Raw genomic sequence first — 20,274 nt, 5'->3', positions numbered from 1 at the left:
AATGTTAGGCATCTCTGAAGCACCAAACTAAAGGTACTTAAACAAATACATTTGCTATAAAATATGACAGCGTTAGTAATACATTCTGAATTATTAAACAAGGAAAGCACTACCAGAAGATTCAAACAAAAGATCTGTTCCATTACTGGATAACTCCAATTACGATCCTTGAATTCACTGTAAACTATTCACGTATTGAGAAGAAAACAGCTATGACTTCATTCACGCTATTTGTCGATATTATATTCACAGTAGAAATGCAAAAGAGGTTCTAGTTAAGTAATTGCACAGAAAGTGAAATAAAAAAAAATAAAGCTCTTGAAACTGAAGAAAAGCTGCAATACAGATTCACCAGGATTTAGGTACTTCACATGCTATCAATCCCCCTGCCATGATCAGAAACCTGAGGAGCTGGAAAGAGGAGTGTTTGGACTAACCTGCTGTGCTCACCATGTACTTCCACTTCACCACATACGTGTCTCCTTCATGGAACTGTCCGATGCTCTGCTTTGGCAGTCGGCTGTAATCAAACTCCAGGATATGCCACACGTCCACCGACTGCGTGCTGATCTCAAAGTGCCTCCTGTCCTCTCCTTCCATAAGCCCGTACCCTCGCCCTAAGTTCAAGCCATCCAGCACCGTGCTGACTGGGGTTTGCAGCACCGGTAGCATGAGCAGTGCATCATAGGGTTTGCACTCATGCCCTTGTTGCTCCTGTCATGATGAAAAAACAACACAGAAAACAGATTTAATTTTTGGCCTGGAGATTTTCTGAAAAAGAACAGTCACTAGACGTCTGCCTCTTACAAGGGGGCCATTGCAATTTGGAAAGTAAGAACTTCATTTGATCATGCATAGGGACCTTAGCCCATACACTGCACTGTAACAGATTGTACATACAAACAAAGTGCCCCAGTGATAATGTAAGGAATGTCAGATGCCAAAAGCCGACACCTTGCTCTCAAGGGTCCTTTTGGACTGATCGAGAATCCATGCCTTATAATACGGAGATGTATGGCCAAACTAAAGTCATGACCATCTACATAATGCCTGTTAAAACATAAGAATCCAATAAAGATAGCAATCTTTCTTTTGAGAGGCTGACATTTGGCCCACAAAGCCTATATAATTGCTGAGAATTAGATCTTAGTCCTATCGTTTCTTGAATCCCAGGAAAAACTACTTCCATGTAGTTTCCATGTGTTCTCTATTTGCGCTTCACTTAATTATAAAGATTTAAAAGGCGCAGATAATAATGGATGACAAGGGAACTTATTTCATGACTAAAAGGATGTAATTTTATCGTCAATATACTGCATGACATTCCTTGGAGCCCGAGAAAATATTTTGACTGACTCCAGAACATCAGTTTGTTTTTAAATAATGTCCCCTTAATTAAATTCTATGATTTTGACTATATAGACTATTTACATTTTCTATGTTTTTAATACCTGCATGCGACACTTTGTACTCGTCTATAATTAAATGTAATCTACCGGTTGTCTACTTTGCAGCTTCAACATGTTTGCTAATCCTCTTATTTGGGCATCATCTAAATACTTGACTAACTTATATTAATGACCTAGTTTTTACATGGTAAAGGATGAAAGGCACTGTTCCAAATATACATTCGTGCAGTACTTAAAACATTACACATTCCCCCCTTTTCTACACATTAACCAGTTCTTAATGCAAATGTATTTCTAAGAAATTTGATAGAAGATGAATAATGATTAACCTTATCAATAGCTTCCTAAAAATCTTAATAAACCATGTCATATGCTCTGTTTGTTCACATTACTGCAGTTGTTCAAAGAACTCTAACATGTTAAGAAAGGCATATTTCTAATCCATACTAAAGGTTCTCTGACAGAATTATCAAGAGACTTATTGGTCTCTAATTACATGATACAGTTCTGTTGCCCTTTTGATGGATGGACACTAAAATGACCATTAACCATGTTACATTTTCATATTTCTTACAAACCTTAAATTTAATCAAATCTTAAACTCGAAAATGTATTCTAGTGCTTTGCAGTATTAAGAGATCATTTTTCAGAATTACCTTCTGTTCACTGACTTGCTCACTTCCATTCTTTGGTGGTGATTTTTTTGAATCAGTCCAGTCCAAAAACTTTTCCTTAAATAAAGTGGTTTCATTGTGCTCTGTAAGTCTGCCAAAGATGGCCCAGTCAGGACGCCCCTGCCCTTTCCTGAAAAAAAGCAATTACAATATTTGGAAAATAACAGACTCAACATTTAAAGTATGCTTTTTAACACCATTTTAAATTATCAATAAGTATGATAAAAGGGTAGTTGGTAATTATATCGTTCATACATACAGACATTTAACCCTTAAAAATAAATTTCAGCAAGCAAAAACTACGAGCCATGTTATTTTAATCTTAATTATCAGACGAATCCACCTCTGAAACATAACACTTCACAAGTTCAATGAGCTACTTTACCTAGTAAATCAGAACTGTTTTATTGAGGTTACTCATCCATAAGGAGAACACAATGGGAATATGAGCCATCTAATGTGGTGGGGAGTCCATTGTTATCAAACCTACAGATTTTCATAAAAACATTCTATTGAAGGACAGGGCAAGAGGCCCTCTCCACTGTATACAGTGTGTGTGTGTGAAAGGCCCCAACAGTCTTCCTGATGTACACTGTCCAGAAAAGAAGAAAGGATATTCCCAACCTTGGTATGAGAGAGTTGCATTCTCCAGGGTCCAGAGGATTGATGTCGCAGTTGGTGTAGTCAAAGGTGCCGTTCCAGAGGTACTTTGCCAGCTGGAACGCCACCTTCCTCTGAGCCAGTGTGACCTCCTTCCCATGCCACACGTACACCTCACTGCCAAAGTCGAAAACCAGCACCTGTGGAAACAAATCAATGTGCCTACTTGAAGGCTTGTGTTTTTTGTACTTGGAGGTTCAAAACGAGAAGAAACATTTTTCTCTCGTTTACATATTGCAGTATTTCCAACGCACATAAGCACAAGCTCCTACCATATCCTACAGTAATGAAGGGGTGCTAATCCTGCCATCTGCTATTGTCTTCACAAAACAAAGAGCCACTGAGGTGGCATAGGGCACATACAGTATTTCCAAAAAGAATATCAGGATCTCAATCCACCACTCAGTTCTTTAAGGCTATTAAATCAGCACTTAAGCTGGGGGGGGGGACACTGACCAAGTCCTGTATAAAAATTCACAATCATACTTAATCATACCAGGGCTATCAATGCCTGCTTTCATAAAAAGTGGTTGTAATTTTTTCCTCTTCTTCAAGTCTATTAAACAGATGCTCACTTCATTTTTTTTGGTGAAAAATTTGACTAGGCTTTATTTTTCAAACCTTTCTTCTTTTTTTTTTTTTTTTTTAAGAGTGGTCAACTCTGGGTAGACATGTGAAAGTCAACTACAGACCTCTTTGGAGTCCAGCAGAGTGCAACGGGGCACCTTCCCCCAGTAATCATCGTCGGGGACCAGCTTGTCATCCACAAGGCGATAAATACAGTTGGTCTCAACTATTGCACTTTCATACAGCTCATCCTCCTCTGGACTTCCAGCCGCTACGGGACACAAGCGAAGAAAGGATGGAGGCTTTTGGAACTCTTACGAGAGCTGAAAGTTAATGCATTTCACACATTCTTGGACCACAGTAGAACAAAAAGTGATTTCACAGACTTAATTAATTATTCAGGACTTTGTTGTGGGAGAAGGTGGCATAGATCTGGAACTCGAAAGGGACAGCAATATTTTAGGTCACTGCCGAGCTGCAATAACATTTTGTTTAGAAGGCTTTGTGTCTGTGTATATATATAAATGACATCCAATAAACAAATCAAAACACCACTTACACTGGTAATTGGTCTGCCCTCCTAAAAGATTCCAAAACTCCCTTGCTGCATGACTGTGAGTATTAATTCCCTCCTCGATGATTTGGACATAGTTTGCTCTACAACCCAGGTCCCGTTTAGTCTGGATGAATGTAGCAAGCTCTGAAGCCTAAGGCGGAAATGGAGATGGGGAAAAGTGATTCAACCATTTTATTACCCAAGATCCTCATTAACTTGAACAGACAAACTGGAGAAACTTTCAACATGTTCATTAATTGCTTCCTGCACCTTTTGTTACTAAATTATTCACATCTGCATACGTTCTTCCACGAACATCACCACCAACCACTTAAACATAATGAAAAAATACTGACAACAGGCCCGATACTAATGATATTCTCGGTCCTCACAAATACCAAGTGTGCCAAGCCAGAGCCTGTTTTGAACAAAAGGATATCATGTGGATCAGTAGCAGCTTCCTGCCGCTGTATCCAAGCAGGCCATTTCCTTCATTGTAATAGCATTATTCCTGCCTCAGAATTAACTCCTGCACTTCAAATAGAAAACTTAACACTTCCTTCTTGAACAAATGTTCAGCACTCACTACTCACAACTGAAACATTGTAAAATAGTCCAGCACTGAACATTCAGCAAATAAACTATTTGCATATATGCAAATACTTTCCCTGATTTTAAATATCCAATGTGCCTTTCCACATAAAAATAGCATATTGTGCCTTGCAAACATGTTGCTATTCCACATGTTTGCAAACCTTAACTGAATAAAGTGAACAGCTTATGAATCGCTCCAATATAAACAAGTCTGCTTTAGTCACAGTAGTATCCTGCTGATCAGGATTTCCTAAGAAATTCCCCAACAGATTGCAAAAACCCTTATTCTGTATATCATGGGGTCTGAAACCCTTTAACTGGTATAACTCAAATCTCCTGTAAATGTAAGCCATACTATTCTTGAAGAATGTTTCATAGAGGAATTCGGAACAGAACTACTGAAAAAAAGGATGCAACAACTGCTGTTGCTCACAATTGTTCAACCAGAGCATCTCAGTTCTGAACACCTGCTCTCCAAGAGAATTTGCACACTTTCCATTTTTTAACCAGCACTGTGGTGAATTATACAGCTATCTTCTGCTTTGCCATTGAGCACGACTGACAAAGCCATGGGGATGAGCTGCAGCTAGAGAAGCCCAATGTCCCATCTTTCCTCAAACAGTGAGTCCCTGAAACCTGCGTTCCTCCGCTTTCAATTCGGACCAAAAGCAGATTACAGACTGAAGCTTGCTGTACTGTACATACCGAGTTAAAATTAAGAATTTCCCGTGTACCCGTAAGCACATTTTACTTTAAAAAGTAATTATTCTAGCCACACGTCAAAGAACAAGAGTGAAGAAAATAACTTACTTTAGCTTTTTCAATGACGTTGGCAAACTCTCCTATCCAAATGAAGCAGTGATGAGGTGTCACCAGCAGGAAACAATCTCCACTGTTCAGCGATGATGCTCGTGGCTCAACCAGTCTTGTCTGCACATGCCGCCTACCTATTTCCAAACAGAAAAGAATGATACACTTCCACTGGTACTATTCTTCACAGAGCTCAGTCACCATACCTAAAGCAATTTGGAATCTAAGCACTAGGATTCTTCTCACATGAATTGCATTAAAACATTGTAAATAAACTGATATGAGTGACATGTTGCTTCTAAGCCACTATGCCTTACTGGAGTTTGAGTATTAAGCCAGAATGAATCAATCTGGACAAAAATAAAATCAAATTGAAAGGTGTGGTTCCTGTACAGAGCTGGGTATCAAAAAAAAAAGTTTAATACACAGAAGTTGGAAAAAGTGGATGTTGGATAAAAATAGATTCCATAACTCCATATGGATGAAAACCAATATAAACAAGTCTGCTTTAGTCACAGTGGTAGCAGCCTGCTGAGCAGGATTTCCTAAGAAATTCCCCTGCAAAACTAAACTATTGGCAGGGCCAATAAGTTCCTTAATATACTGTACTGCCTCCAAAAACGCATGGCATTGCATAGAAGGATTATAATCGGACATGGGACTAGGAATAGGACATCCCACTTAATAAATTGACAAAAAGATGAAGAATTATTCAAACAGTGTACATGCCTCAACCATTCAAGAGTTTACTGTAGGTTCTGCATCTTGGTCCCCATAACATTACACAGGGGGGTGTTAATGCCAGGCACAAAGTTAATCTGGAATCGCCACCAAAAACATTGATGAGTGGGAAACATGAGCCTCTTTTTAGTGCAAACTGTTATTCCATATGTTGACAAACAGCTCTGGAATCATCAGCAGGCTCACTAGGCGGTGAAAACGGTGCTCCATTTTGTGCCTAGTGCATTGGATCGGAGATAAATCTGCACCACCAGCTGGCTCTGGAAGAAGTGGATGGAACATGTTGCTACTGAAAATACTGTCCAACAGTTTGTGCAATATGGGGGCAGATATCTTGTGGTAGAACAAGCCTGGGCTTTAAAACTACATTTCACTTCAAGTTGACTGACACTGGTGACACCAGTTGACAGACACTGGTGGAGATGACAAGGAGATGTATTCTGCACGGCTTGGATCGTGATCTTTAAGATGTTATTCATCTCCAAATCATTAGAGAACAAACCAGCAAACCTGCCCCTCTCTACAATGTACATCTTAAACACACATTAATGCCTTTTCAGTATTATCTGAAGCAGTTTGCAACAGAGTGTTGGGACATTCAGGCTTAAAACACACTTAACACAAGATTACATTGTGTAACAACTACCTTTGACCTGCATCAGCATGAGTTTCTTGTATGGCACAGCGCTGTTGTTGGACATCTGCTCGGTGATGTTAACACTCCGAAGGCTGACACTGCTGAAATTCTCTTTACTTGCCAGGCCAGCTAATGCCACCTCAGAGTATCCTGAATTCTTGTTCACTAAAAAATACAGTAAGAAACATTTTTAAAAACTTCTGGAAGTTTCAGATTTTTTATAGAACACTTAATGTTGACCTGACTGTAAAATGGACGAGTTTGCAATGGACAGAGATTGAAGCTATGTAATCAAATAGAAAAATAGCTGATAAATAAATGATTAAATAGCGGGTTCTTTAATCAAATGATTTTCATTGATTTCAGCCTCTTTTGGACTGCAGAGTAGAAGTTTTCAACATAGTTTAGCACACAGACTTTTTTTTCTTTGAAGATTTCACTTCACATTGAGTTTCTCCTCGCTAGCCAAGCCATTCTTGATAATGAGGGCCTCTCGCAATGAACATTTTCCTGGTTAAAGGTAGTAAGCTAAAAGGATTAGATAACAGTGTCATGAACACTTCACCTCTCTTACAGGCTGCTTCCTCCAACAAACATTAGCCTTGAGTACATGGAGAAAGTCTAACTCTAACAGATTATATTAATATATGTTAATATAATATAACATAATATTCTAAAAATGTCTGATTACTCTATTATCTATAGATACTTAAAATTGTCTCATCAACTGACTTATTCTATAAGGAAAGATGTGACAGATTTTGGCTTTGTGGGCTCTCATACCTGTACTGTACATTTTATTCTGGCTGCAAAAGGTAAGAACCACGCAAGAAAGTGAAAAAGTCCACGTTGCACAAAAGATTTCTATTCTAACTTGCTTAAAGGACACCCATAACAAGTTAGCAAACATACTGTATACCAGTGCTATCCAACAATGTTATTTATAGTCATAAAATGCAAGTTGGAAAATGCAAACAAAAACAAAACCCATAAAAAGGACTACAGTATATAGTGGCTCACTCAAAGGCACACAAGCCATGCATTCATGTACTGTAGCTCTTTGCAATCCACCAGGAGACTTAACATGGGAAGGGAAACCATTCAAAGAACCCACTTGGGGGACACATGGTAGCCACTGCACACCATATCAGGTGAAGAGATGAGAAACTGTTTCACCAAAAGCTTTAGGAAGATCTCTTTAGAGCCTAATGGAGGCTGAAGTGTAAGCCCAAAGAAAAATATAGCCAGAACAGCAAATTTATAATCCCTAAGCTTTCTAATACTGCCAGGGGACCTTAAATGGCCAAGCACTCATGGCACTCCACTCCCTGGAGCACAATGCCTTCATTTCTAACATTAGGCAGCCACATATCGCCAAACATTCGAGCAAGTGCCTCCTCCCCAGTTTTCGGTGTCCTAACAAATCCACCACTTGGTTTATCACAAAAGTCCCGAGAGCACCGATCTTACTTTTTTCCGCTTTCATCCTCTTGGATTCCAAGAAGGCAACGTTGAGCCGCTGCTCGGTGTACTCATGGCGGATGTCATCCCGGGCAGCCAGCAGCTTCAGGGGGTTTTTGGAGGACTGGACGTTGCGCATGGGCCTCACTGCACGCTTATGTTCCACCATGGCGGAGGTTAGCCTGTGAGGTAGAGACGGCATTAACAGCAGGAGGCAGAAACCTGGATCTCCTAATTCCTGGAGCTACCATAATGCACAGAATTTGTACTGAAGCATTTTACATCATGGGAGGAAGATGGGAAAAGGTAAAACAAAAATGAAAGAACTAAGAATGAAACTGAATGAAAAGGCAGAACTGAATGATGAAACTAGGTAGCTCCCTAAAGGGTTAATATTCTTACAGCGCTTGTTCCCATAGCTTAGTCAAATGTAATCCTGAAGTTTGTTATGGTTGGAAGCACATTCATTCAGCTACAAATGGATTTGACGATTATTTTCCCACTGAATTTTCTGTTGGATTAGTTTCTGGAGGTTGAGCTATTAGCTCAATGCCCATTTTTAACAGCGATGCTAAAAACTGTTCCCTCAGAATAATCAATCTCAAGCGTGCTGACAGTTCTCATTTGGATCTCAATCACCTTGGAGAGTGCAAAATGAAGAAAAGCAGTTTAAGAAAAAAAATGGATCAATTCTGCTTCTCGGATGACAGAGGATTAAAAAAAAATCAATTTAGGATCATTAAAATGTGCAAAGTTTATGATATTTTTTCCCCCAAAAGTTGCATACAGTATGATTCAAAGCTTACAAATGGTTCTCGAATTCCCAGCATTACTTTTGCTATACAGCTCTTATTACAAGAATTAAGCATTATACATACACTGTACATTGTTGAAAAAAATATATTAAAGGTTTTGCTTACTTTGGCGCTTGAGTACCAAAGATGTCATCAAAATCATCATCAATCTCAATCCTGCTGGACATATGGGGGAAATCGGATAGATGACGGTAGAATTTGGAGAATACTTCGTCGTCTAATGTCATCACTTCCTTCACTGTCTTCTCAGTCACCGAGAGTGTTGCCTCCTGTGAGCTAGCCACTGATCCAGGATAGGAAAAGGAAAACCAGGATAAGCAATCCATCAATATCCAAAATTACAATCTGAAGGCAAAAAGTAATTAAAGTGGTCTTAAAAAGTTATCTGCAATGCTATGGAAAATAAAGCATAGAGTTGCTGATACCACCATATAAAATGTTTACCAGAGGCTAAATCTGAAGTAAAATATCCCTTGGAGTTAAGACTAGGCAGAAAAACTCCAGCCAGGCACATGGGATAACAAATTAAATTGTTTTTACATTGTGGTTCAAAGTTGTGTTGGTTTCTCTAATCTAGCAAAGTAAACTATCAAAGACTAGAAAAGGTTGTAAATGAATGCCTTTAGAATAGTTTATGAAATCTAAAATGCTTATTCGTTTTAAGCTGTTTTTAAGCAAGCTATATAGTGTACTGTATACACGTGTATACACACACTCTTTTTCCTTAACCTTAAATACAACACTTACCTTTGTTGTTGAGTCGCCCCAAGAAAGACTCCAGTTTATCAAGCTTTCTGTCTGATTCCAAGTGGATATCTGGTCTGGCTTCAATATCTTTAAGAGAAGACCAAAAAATCTTTATACCTCTACATTAGTTCATAAAACTATACAAATTATATATGCACTAAATGTACAATACCAAGTTACAGACAACACACCAAAGACACCTAAAACAAATCATACAATATCAAGAGAAAGATAGAAACACACTTGCTGTTGTTTCGGGTGTTTCCTCCATTTCTTATAAAATAGAAAAAAAGGAAAAAGTAAAGTTAATTCAGTGTGAAAATAAACCAAATTGAAATGCAGTTATTTCCAGCATCTTATTACATACTCTATAGTAGATTAACGAGAAAATAACCAGAAATCAAACTAAATCCAAAACTCTTATGCTTCAACTATAGCATCAAAAGGAACATCCAACTACATATCTGCATTTAAAAAATAAAGTATACGGATTTTGGACATTGATCAAATATTCTTGGTGTCTTTTTGATTGATTTAATGACTCACCGAGATACACTTGAGTGACTTTGTGCATAAATGCTAAATCACCAGAACAGTTGATGGTTCAAAGGCTATGAGGTTATTTAAGCTACTGAAGGCCAAGCCTGGTGAAAAATAAAATCAATGAAAAAATACTCCAAGGATCCAACATGACCCACTTATCAAGAAAACCACCTTTGTGCCATTGGTATTTTGGAATAACACCTAAAAGGTACAATGGCCAAAAATTGAGCCAAGATCTTTTCAATGATGAATTAAGACTGTGGACCAGGGAACCCCAGTCCTGGTCAGGACCAGAACCACACACCAGCTGGAATTCATTCCAGCTGAGCTTAATTGCCTAACTGAAGCCTTAATTCTACTAACAAGTGGCTCGGTTGGAATATTTGCAGTTTTGTTTCTGCTCATTTTGAGTATAAGTTTGTGATTTATTGAATACAATAGTTGAAAGGCAACCTCCAACATGTTTAAGATTAACTGCCTCATTTCCCTTGGTGTTCCAGGCTTTTTTCCCCAGGCAGAGATGGGCTACTTCTAAATTAACCCTATTAACTCAATAAAGGGTTCAATTACAGTATGTAACCGAGAGCTTGGCTGGAACTAAAACAAGTTGTAAGGCTAATTTCTATTTGGGCTGCATTTGGAATTTTATCATCAGCTCTTACAAAAGGCAAAAAGGGAGGTGTAATTGGTATCATCTCTGTACCAAATTCTGAGTTTCAGAATTGCCCTCATTCATGCGTTTTGCCTGAAATATAACCAACTGGACCTCAGCAGAAAGAATAAGACCGTTGGGAGAGCATCCGCTACAGTGTCATCCCCACTTGTCTGTTCATCATAAATTGATCAAATATTAATAACTCTTTAACCAGAAATAAAAGCAAGCAAATAGAATGCAGGCTGTGTTAAGCTATGAGAAACAGCACTGTTGAAATAGGGAACATTTAATGCTCAAAAACAACAAAACAAGTTACAGTATACGCAAGCCTAAACAAGGAAGCAGATTAACTAAGACCTCAATTACCATTGGAGATTGTGAGCTCAGCTGTAATGAAAAGCAGCAGAGATTGTGTTCAGGACCAAGGTTGGGAACCACTGATTTAGACGTTATAGAATGGTACCTTCTAGCGATCAATGCCTTAATACAGTCTCATTGGCCAAGTCCTGAAAACTCATTTGCTGCTCTTCACATGGTCTCATCCTGATGTATGTATTCCAGCAGGACACAACGCACGTCCTCATGCAGCTCATGGAATAACAAATGATCTATGCATGCCCTATTCCTAGACTTGAGCCCCATCCAGGGCTTGGAAACCAGTGAACAGGCACAAGCTTGTCCAGATTCTACAAGAGGAATGGAACAGATTCCTACAAGACAGCAATTGCAACTTGATTCAAAGCACGTGTAGCAGATATACAGCCTGCATTGCTTCCAGTGGTGGGCACAGGCACGACCAGCTTGCGACTTGCATAGTACACCACCTGTTGATTAATCTGGTTAATGCCGAACGTTAATCATAATTCATTCATCTACAGTACATCAAGGCTAACAAACTACGAGTGCACAGAAGATTTTTTTATGATAACTCTGTGAAGTTCTTGTAGTTGTAAGTGGTTTCTTTGGATGCTTCATTTCCTTTAATTAAAGTAAGTCAATGGCTTTATATGGAAACGAAAATTGGGTATCTTCCGACTGCTTACCCTCCTGAGGTTTCAACATAGCAGCTGCATTGCTCTTCACTCTGGTTGAGACAGGTGACACCACTGGACTTATTGCAGAAGGGGACGCCAAGCCTGCAGCAGAAATAAAATTCAGAATTGAATATCATCGGGGGCGTAATTGCAAAAACACACTACCCGACAACCTAATGTTGCGCACCCTATACTGTATGTAAACAAAATTCTAAAAATATCATTTTTGGATTCCTTCAGTGAACAAAAAGCTTGAAAAAATGCCTTATTTATGAGATGCACTTGAAAAGTGTACTCGTATACATCCACATCCATTTTTCCCCAAACTTTGAGAAAGAGCTGTCGGTTCCATCATGCGATCTGAAAATATAACTGAGCACATGGAACAACAGACATCCTACATGTATTTCATCATTAAACTACTTTATCATTTAAGTCAGAAAAACAAAGATCTTAAGGATTCTGTTTAGTTTCCTATTCTCAAAAAGGAAAACGGCACAAAAATGATAGCCACAACATGACTGTACAGTATATGTACAAGACACTAATTCCATTCGAGTATGAAATACACAATCTGTAGACTCAAACACATTTACCAAACAAGAAACAAAGGGTTGCCACACCACTGTGTACTCAAATCAAGACTTGCTAGCGGTTAAATGATCCAACATCCTTCAGACGGGTAAAAAAACAGACATGCAGTATAATCCAGTTTTATCACATTATCCATTTTGCCAAGCTCAGGGAAAAAAAAAGACTGAAGTTCTTGAGGATCATAGCAGGGGACCTCTCATCAATGTTAAACTTGTACAACAGGGCAGCAGGAATGCTCTTGGGTAGGGGACGTTTAAAGAAAAACAGTGTCCTCTGACCTTTCTTGACCATCCGCGCTGCAACAGTGAACTGGGTGGAGTCATTAGCTGCCCCCTTGCCCTTTGTTTTCCAGGCCTCCTCCCGGGCAGAAATTAGCTGCTTCCTCTCTTCAATTGTCATTTGGGCTTCAATCTCCTCTCCCATTCTCTGATTAAAAATGACAGAGTAATTAAAACCACTTGCTTAAAGACCATCAGGCAAGCCACCTGACCTTGATGCAGAAGAGATGCAGAATGACAAATTTACAAGCAACGGACTCTGGTAAATATACCTGAACACAACACAAGAAATGTATACACACATGCACAGCTATTGCCTTTTTAAATTTCCACCAAAAAATTACATCCATCACCGCTGTTAGATTTAGGCTTAAACGGTTACAGTATACAAGCTAAATAATGCATAAAAATTGATTTTATCCCTCTTACCGAAAAAGAACCAGATAGAATAATTGCTCTTTTATTTGATGTTGACTTTCATAAACATTTGGAAGATATCTACTAATCCAAAAATATGATTCATGTTAATTAGAATAATAAGGAAAAAGAAAAAAGCACAAGTTTCTCTCGTTTCACTAGTAACTGCCTTCTCTGGACTATTTTCTGCGCAGATTGAGGTTATTTTGTAAAAACACATCAGTACTGCACACCACACAGTTACAGAGTCGTAGGACCTGAGGGGAAGGAATCATTATGTGGGGTTTTGGTAATGAACAATTCTCAGTTGGGAATGAATTTAAAATCTACCGTAAGTGTATTCTGTTTAAACAGTACTGTATCTTTCATTTGCATTAACTTCATGTTATCATCCGATACTGCATTCGGATCAAAGGCCTTTCATTTTCACTGTAACCAATTATTTCTATCTACAGTACATTTTTCCTTCAGTGGACACTGTTCTTATTTTGCTCCGTAGAGGAATTATACTTCCAACATGTGCCTGCATTATGGTTTTGTTTTTCTTGGTATTCTTACTTTTCATTTTTGACACGATTTGAATTGGCAAAACAAATTTACTCAGTTACTACATGAACAAGTGAGGCGAAGACGGGAAATGCCAACAGGACTCATGGAAGCCTTGAAGGACACAAAGCTGCATAATAAAGGGCTCAAACTAATCTCATTTCAATTCTTCTACAGCACCCCAAAAGAGCTTTTCAAATCCTCCTTTCTTTGATCTACCACCATGTCCATTTCACCAGCATTAGATTTAGCTTGAACCCAAAGATTTAACTATAGGGAAAAAAAAATCAGAGCATCTCCCCACTGCAAGTTCTACATGCTACTAAAATGTTCTGAGGTGAACGAAAAACATTTCTGACAATACAGAAAACAAAGTAGAAGGTATTGTAAAAATGATGTTGGACAGCCACATAACACTTATGCTCAGACAAGTTTACATAATTTAATTCTCAATACACTCAGAGTTGACGTATACTCCAATGTCTGCATGGTTCAAGCTCATTAAACAAGTTATTTCCACACTCCTTCACGGTAAACTATTTATCCTAGAGGACTGTACATAATGTATTTTCCACATTCTGCACGGTGTACTGCTCCTGACAAATGCAAAAACAGAAGCCCCAACAGCTGATAGGTACTGCAGACTGTACTGTAAAGAAGGCTTCAAGATTAAAGTCAAACACCACGACATGCACAGAAATATAAAGCTATTTAAGGTTTCACTAAAAAAAACAATCAAAAAAAATACACAAATGTAACAAGTGTTATACTTTCAGGACTTTTTTGCTTTGTAAAAATGCCACACACACACACAGTAGGTGTTCCTCCTTCAGGGGCGTGCTCTGTAACTAAGAGGGTTAGGTGCTGTTAATCCATCACAATCAAAGGGGATGCTGTGAGGCCTGTGCGTTTCACCTTCCATCGCCATGGGTGACGCTCATCCGCCTGCAGGGGGCTTGACTCCCTAACGCTGGGAGGACTGACCTTCAAGGAAAAACAACCAAGAGGAAGGAGAGAGAGAGAGCAGAGAGAAAAGCAGTGAGGGAAGGGAGCAGGCAGAGGTCAGGGCAGTCCCTCAGAGGCCCTTTCACAGGAGCAGACTGTGGCCGCACCAAGCCTTGATGACAAGGGCCCCACTTCTTTAAAGTGGTTCTCAAGCCTGTACCACAGACGCGAAAGCATCTGCCGGCACTTCATACTGCAGAATTGTGTGAACTTCCTCGGCACAGAAGAGGAAGTCACTCTACAGCCAAACAGAACAAAGCCTTCCATACGCTTCATCTAACGTTTCATTCTTTTAAAAAAAAAATGCAATACTGCACCCAATTTTTCATTACAAATACAAATCCTCTGAATCCTCTCTCCATATTTCTATCTAAAACCATACACCGCAATAATAAAATAGTAATTACAATTCAGAAAACACTAAAACATAATAAAGATTTCACTATAAGGTTTAAATGGTTTAACGAAAAACAAAAAATTGGAAAACTGGATGGCCAAAAACCAAGCAGACCAAAGACATGCTTACTATTTATTTGAGGGGAAGTGGAAAAACATCTTCTACAACTCAGAAGGCTAAGAGCATACAAATTAAAAAAAGAGCACAGAACCGTAACGTCAGTGCTGATGGGAATTATGCATTATACAGTATAAAACTATATACTGGAACTTACATACAGCTTTCGTATTCCTACATTATACTCTGTACTTTTATCTGCAACTTCATACAATCAAAATAACCATTTTCATCAGTTATTTTGATTTTGCAGATAATGCAGAGCAAAAGAAACAAAACAACTTAACAAGAGTTAAGACCTAAAGTACTGATTTTACGTCACTCAGTGGCAGCTAGGGCAAAACATGGCCAGATTTGTATTTCAGAAGCATAATCAATTCCAATTCCTAATATCTAATTCTGATTAAAATCATTATCTAACGGCTTCAGATTAAGAATGCTGTCAGGTTTTTACACATTCATTACTGCAACCGATGATGGCCATTTTAAATCAAGGGAGCCAACATGCCAACGCAGTGTATTGGTCACCACAACCATCCAAAAGAATACAAGCTGTATCAGCCACATATTAAAATGTTAGTAAACGCTATAATCTACTAAAAAGCTAATACAAATTTATTAAGAGGGAAAAAAATTTGATAAGCTTATGGTTTTATTCATGTTAGCACTTCAACAAGAAGCTAACAATGCAAAATTACCAACAGAAGGATCTAATTTAAGGCAACATCTCTTAGCATTTGGTGTTATTTGAAAAAGAGTTGCATACAGTGTTATGACATTTAAATACCCAGTGGAAGTTTTTTTGTTTTTAATTGAGGAGTCCGATATCAACTTGCATGAAGCACAACTACAGAGAAAGGCATGTCAGGAGCTAACCAGAGCCACTCGGCAGGCACACAGGCAGTCGAGTCAAAGACTGAACACTTGACAGCCCATGCGGCTCTTTCCTCACCTGGTTATAAGGTACAACATACTGACATTTATGGCCAGTAGGTATAGGAGGAGGAGAATAAGTAGAAGCATAGACAGGTTCCTATAGACAGGAGCAAAAGCGAAGCCAGAAGGAAAACGGACGCAGACACACACAGACGGAAGCAGAGAAAGCAAGAGTTAGAGAGGAGAGGATACATGAGAACAAAATCAAATCGCCACACTCCAATCAAAGACTCCTGTCTTTGATCGCCTATCACCGTATTAATACTCCCTTTAATGCACATTTCCTTTTGTGTTTTCAGGGAGTCCGATATCTTAATACTTAGTTAGGAGTGTAGCATGAACAAAACTGAATACACACCTCACACACTCCACACAATGCATGCATTTAGTTTATAGTGTACCGATAAGTGAGCAACAGCGAAATTATTGTGCACTCCCATGTGTATGCTTAAAAAAAAAGAAGCAGTCATTGACCATATTATATTTAACATTATGATACACCAACCTAAAGCTTATTGAAGGAAAACGGGCATTTCATCTAATCATGTCACTGACAGTAAAAATACAAGAGGAAACACATACAGAATACACAGAAGTCCAAAACAGCTTATAATCTATCGATAGTTCACAACATTTCTCCTACTATTACATATTCAAGCTTACCCAGAGCTGATCAGTGACAGCACTGCCGTCAATTATCACCCCTTCCTCCTATAAGTTGAAACAAATGGAAAATATTGGAAATAGTTGTTTAAGGACAGGTACAACCATCACCACTGCCCAGTGACGGCTTTTTACAGTCTCCAGTTGCTAGAGCTTAAACAAGCGACCTCATGCACGATTCAAAGGCTGAGTTCTCACATTCAGACATCTTCCCACTAAAATGCTTGGGCATAACACAAAAAAGTAGACATGCTTGTTTTGTGGTTGACCACTTAAATTACATTTGGGCCATAAGGCTGCAGAAAAACACAAAACAGGGATTTTCAAGTTGCTACACCTGGCTAAACTTATTGGCTTAAAACAAGATGAAACAAAAGGTAAACAAAGAGCACCTTCTTGTTTTCAGCATTTTTTTTCTTTAAATACCTCATTTCTTAATATTTCCTTTAAACAGGTTAATTCCTCATTTCGTGAGCCAAAATCATAATCACGACCCTGGCAATGAACATCTAGCCAAATTCTAGCATTCAATTTACTAGTTGATAAATTTCACCAGCAGAGTACAAGTCCCCTTTCTGGATTTAGTTTTTCTGGAGTCTAACGGCCACTCTAATAGGAGAAAGGAAAAAGTCTTAAGAACTCACTGGTATCTCTATGGCTAAAGTTTTAAAACTTTAAAAGTTTAAAATTAAACTTACCAAATCGTCCTATAACAGTAGTGAAAAATTTGACTTTTTCCCCAACAAGATCAGAAAGCCTCATTTATACGGCATGGAAAAAAGCTATAAACATCCGAGTGCATCCATGCTGTCCAACATAAGCTTTAAAAGAGCACCTAACATTCTGCAGGCATACAGAATTAAACAGAGGCAGGACTAATCTTACTCGTGGAATCAGCTGCATGGAGACTAAAAGGATTCTATTAAGACAAGCTACTCGTCTTGTTTGACCAGATGGTTTTGTGTTCTCTATTCAGTATTGTTTGATCTAAAAAAAACCTTCAGTACATTTCTGGGTTTTAACCATTTGATTTTATTACAGCAATTCCCGTTTCCTCCCGATGTTGCTTGTGATGTTTTGATTGCTTCATATTATGAATGAGAACCGCACCTGCATTCAGGCAAGAGTGGTTTGTCTGAACATATCGATGAAAACCAAAAAAATTTGACGGTGGTCTTTTTAACCATTTCACAACAACCACAACGGTGACCGTGCCTACAGTAGTGTATCAGATTGCACCAAGTTCATTTATACCAATTGGAAAAAAAAACATTTCAATAATATTTTGAGAAAACTATTTTGCCTTTTAAACTACACAATGACCAGAGCTTAAGCTCCTGGCATGAAGCCAGACAGGTAGCCCAAAAGCAGAGAAGTACTAGGGGTTTAAAGGGTGTGTGTAGTAAGAAGTGTAAGGGACTTTAGAAGTTTTAAGTTAAAAATTAAAGTGACTTACCGAAAAGATGTAACCACTTCATATCTAATTTGATATTGGTCACTAAACAAATCAACAGGCCTAGTTATTCACAACCCACTGCCATGAGTTTTTTGGCCACACAGTACCGTACTTTTCAAAACACTAGTGAGTCCTCTTATTTTACATTTATAGCTTGCAGGACTGAGGAACTGTATAGAATTACACTTTCCATGCAGAGTTTCGAAATTTAATTTATTGAAATTAAAATAAAACCATACAGAGACAGACAAAAGACAGATGCATGAAACAAAGCTGAAAGCATTCTAGGAACATGGAAAAACAGTTCAGAAACAAAAGCGAAGCATTGCTCAGGTCTACCTTTACACTGAACATTTCTCAACTTGTTCATATATTTTGCTGTAGACTAATTCAATCGGACGGATACTTTTTCCCCAGTTTGTGTTGTATAATAAACTAAATTAGGAGTTTCCTAAGCAAAGGCCACAGACATTTCACAAGATAAAAGTTAAACACTATTATCTTACAGGAAAAACACTTTGGAGATAAATTGTCCTACAGTACTACTGTTAAACCACAATGCTTCCATCAGACAAAAACTGCATTTAAATTTCCACTCAAGTTAATCATATTTAATAACCACCAACAGTACATCTGGTGGCTTTTAAAGCTGGTAGCCCTGAAAATTAAAACCTAAATTGTCAAGCATATTTAATTTTAAATATTTTGAAGAAATCTTCTAAAATTCTTCAATTATAGTAGCACCAAAATAATAATAATAATAATGGAGACAGATCGATCAGAAAGAGGTAGGGAGCTGATGAAGTGAAGATAAGCTGCTTACAATTTAAAATACAGAAAGCACATAAAACAAATCAATTGATGGGAGACTTCTAGAAAGTGGAAATCAAACCTTCCCCAGTAACACTAAAACTGCAACATTCACGTTTGTGGAAATGTGAAATACAATTAGACGTTGCTTACTTCAAAGCTTATGGATCGTGCTCATCAGAAATTTTAAAGTATAATTGTTTCCCCACAAAACAGACTTACTGTACTGTAAGTGAAAGATCTGATCTCCAAGGCTTAAAAAGGATAATTACCTACTGCATTTGAAATGCACTAACTGCCATGTGACAGGCCAAAGGTGACATAGCACAATTCTCAACCCTGTTACACACTGGTGGTTCACAGAACAGGTTATATTAACGGTGAATTATCTGTGCAGCAATGCACTGTAGATAATGTAGATCTCTTAGCATGCTGCTAATGATGCCCTTGAAACAGCCACAATAACCTTTGGGGAAAAAAAAGTATAGTAAGAGTTTTTTTTTATTAATGCATTGTTGCATAATATTCCAAAATCATGAAAAATGAACAGTTTTCCCAGAAACATTTTTGCATCTGGTTGAAAAGGAATACGCCTGAAACAACATTTAACCTACTGAAAGTTACCATGATATAGTCAACATCACTAGTGGCATTTATTGAAACCTCCTTAGGAGAATAATCCACTTCATAAAGACAAAGACAGTGTTAAGACTGCCCCGTGACCCAAATATAAACCTGGATTAAAATCCACTTTGTAGATGGTTCCTGAAAGATCATTCTTAAATTATATGGTAACAGCCAATGGGTTATAGGTTTCTATACAAGATAAGATCACTTTATTAGCCCTATACAATTTCTTGTATTAGGAATTTGTCTTTTCACATACCCCAACTTGCTCTCCATGAGACACACAGACAGGGAGAGAAGCCCGGGGTCAGAGCACAGGGTCTGCCATTTACACGGCGCCCCTGGAGCAGTTGGGGTGAAGGGCCTTGCTCAGGGGCCCAACAGAGTAGGATTCCAGTAACCTTCCAGTTACCTTCGTGTTGTAAGGATTTTAACTATACATATAGCACTACAAGACATTTTTTATGATGTGTAGTTTTGCTTTGATAACCTCTCCAAGGGAGTTTCATCCTTAAAAAGCATCAG

General features: G+C 38.3%; 1 protein-coding gene across 28 annotated transcripts in view; it reads right to left on the bottom strand.

Annotated features, from left to right (window-relative positions):
• Positions 1 to 20,274, bottom strand: part of svila (supervillin a) — a 119,154-nt gene that overhangs the window by 11,776 nt on the left and 87,104 nt on the right. For 13 of the 28 annotated variants that reach the window (XM_088642856.1, XM_088642855.1, XM_088642857.1 and 10 more), the window contains 16 exons: positions 16,857 to 16,904; positions 16,210 to 16,290; positions 14,654 to 14,722; positions 12,776 to 12,923; positions 11,913 to 12,005; positions 9,915 to 9,944; positions 9,672 to 9,758; positions 9,030 to 9,207; positions 8,119 to 8,291; positions 6,658 to 6,813; positions 5,271 to 5,407; positions 3,870 to 4,017; positions 3,436 to 3,581; positions 2,708 to 2,883; positions 2,066 to 2,213; positions 438 to 714 (listed from right to left, as the gene is read on the bottom strand). In XM_088642856.1, coding sequence (XP_088498982.1) covers positions 438 to 714; positions 2,066 to 2,213; positions 2,708 to 2,883; positions 3,436 to 3,581; positions 3,870 to 4,017; positions 5,271 to 5,407; positions 6,658 to 6,813; positions 8,119 to 8,291; positions 9,030 to 9,207; positions 9,672 to 9,758; positions 9,915 to 9,944; positions 11,913 to 12,005; positions 12,776 to 12,923; positions 14,654 to 14,722; positions 16,210 to 16,290; positions 16,857 to 16,904 — 2,095 coding nt within the window. The remainder of the gene's footprint in view (positions 1 to 437; positions 715 to 2,065; positions 2,214 to 2,707; positions 2,884 to 3,435; positions 3,582 to 3,869; positions 4,018 to 5,270; positions 5,408 to 6,657; positions 6,814 to 8,118; positions 8,292 to 9,029; positions 9,208 to 9,671; positions 9,759 to 9,914; positions 9,945 to 11,912; positions 12,006 to 12,775; positions 12,924 to 14,653; positions 14,723 to 16,209; positions 16,291 to 16,856; positions 16,905 to 20,274) is intronic. The other 15 variants (XM_088642842.1, XM_088642844.1, XM_088642864.1 and 12 more) reach the window with 6 other exon arrangements.

The sequence above is a fragment of the Lepisosteus platostomus genome, chromosome 8 (genome assembly GCF_059453375.1).
Source record: "Lepisosteus platostomus isolate fLepPlt1 chromosome 8, fLepPlt1.hap1, whole genome shotgun sequence".
NCBI classification, from domain to species: Eukaryota; Metazoa; Chordata; class Actinopteri; order Semionotiformes; family Lepisosteidae; genus Lepisosteus; species Lepisosteus platostomus.
The sequence above is the reverse complement of the archived record's forward strand: the minus strand, read 5'-3'. Positions and strand labels throughout refer to the sequence as shown.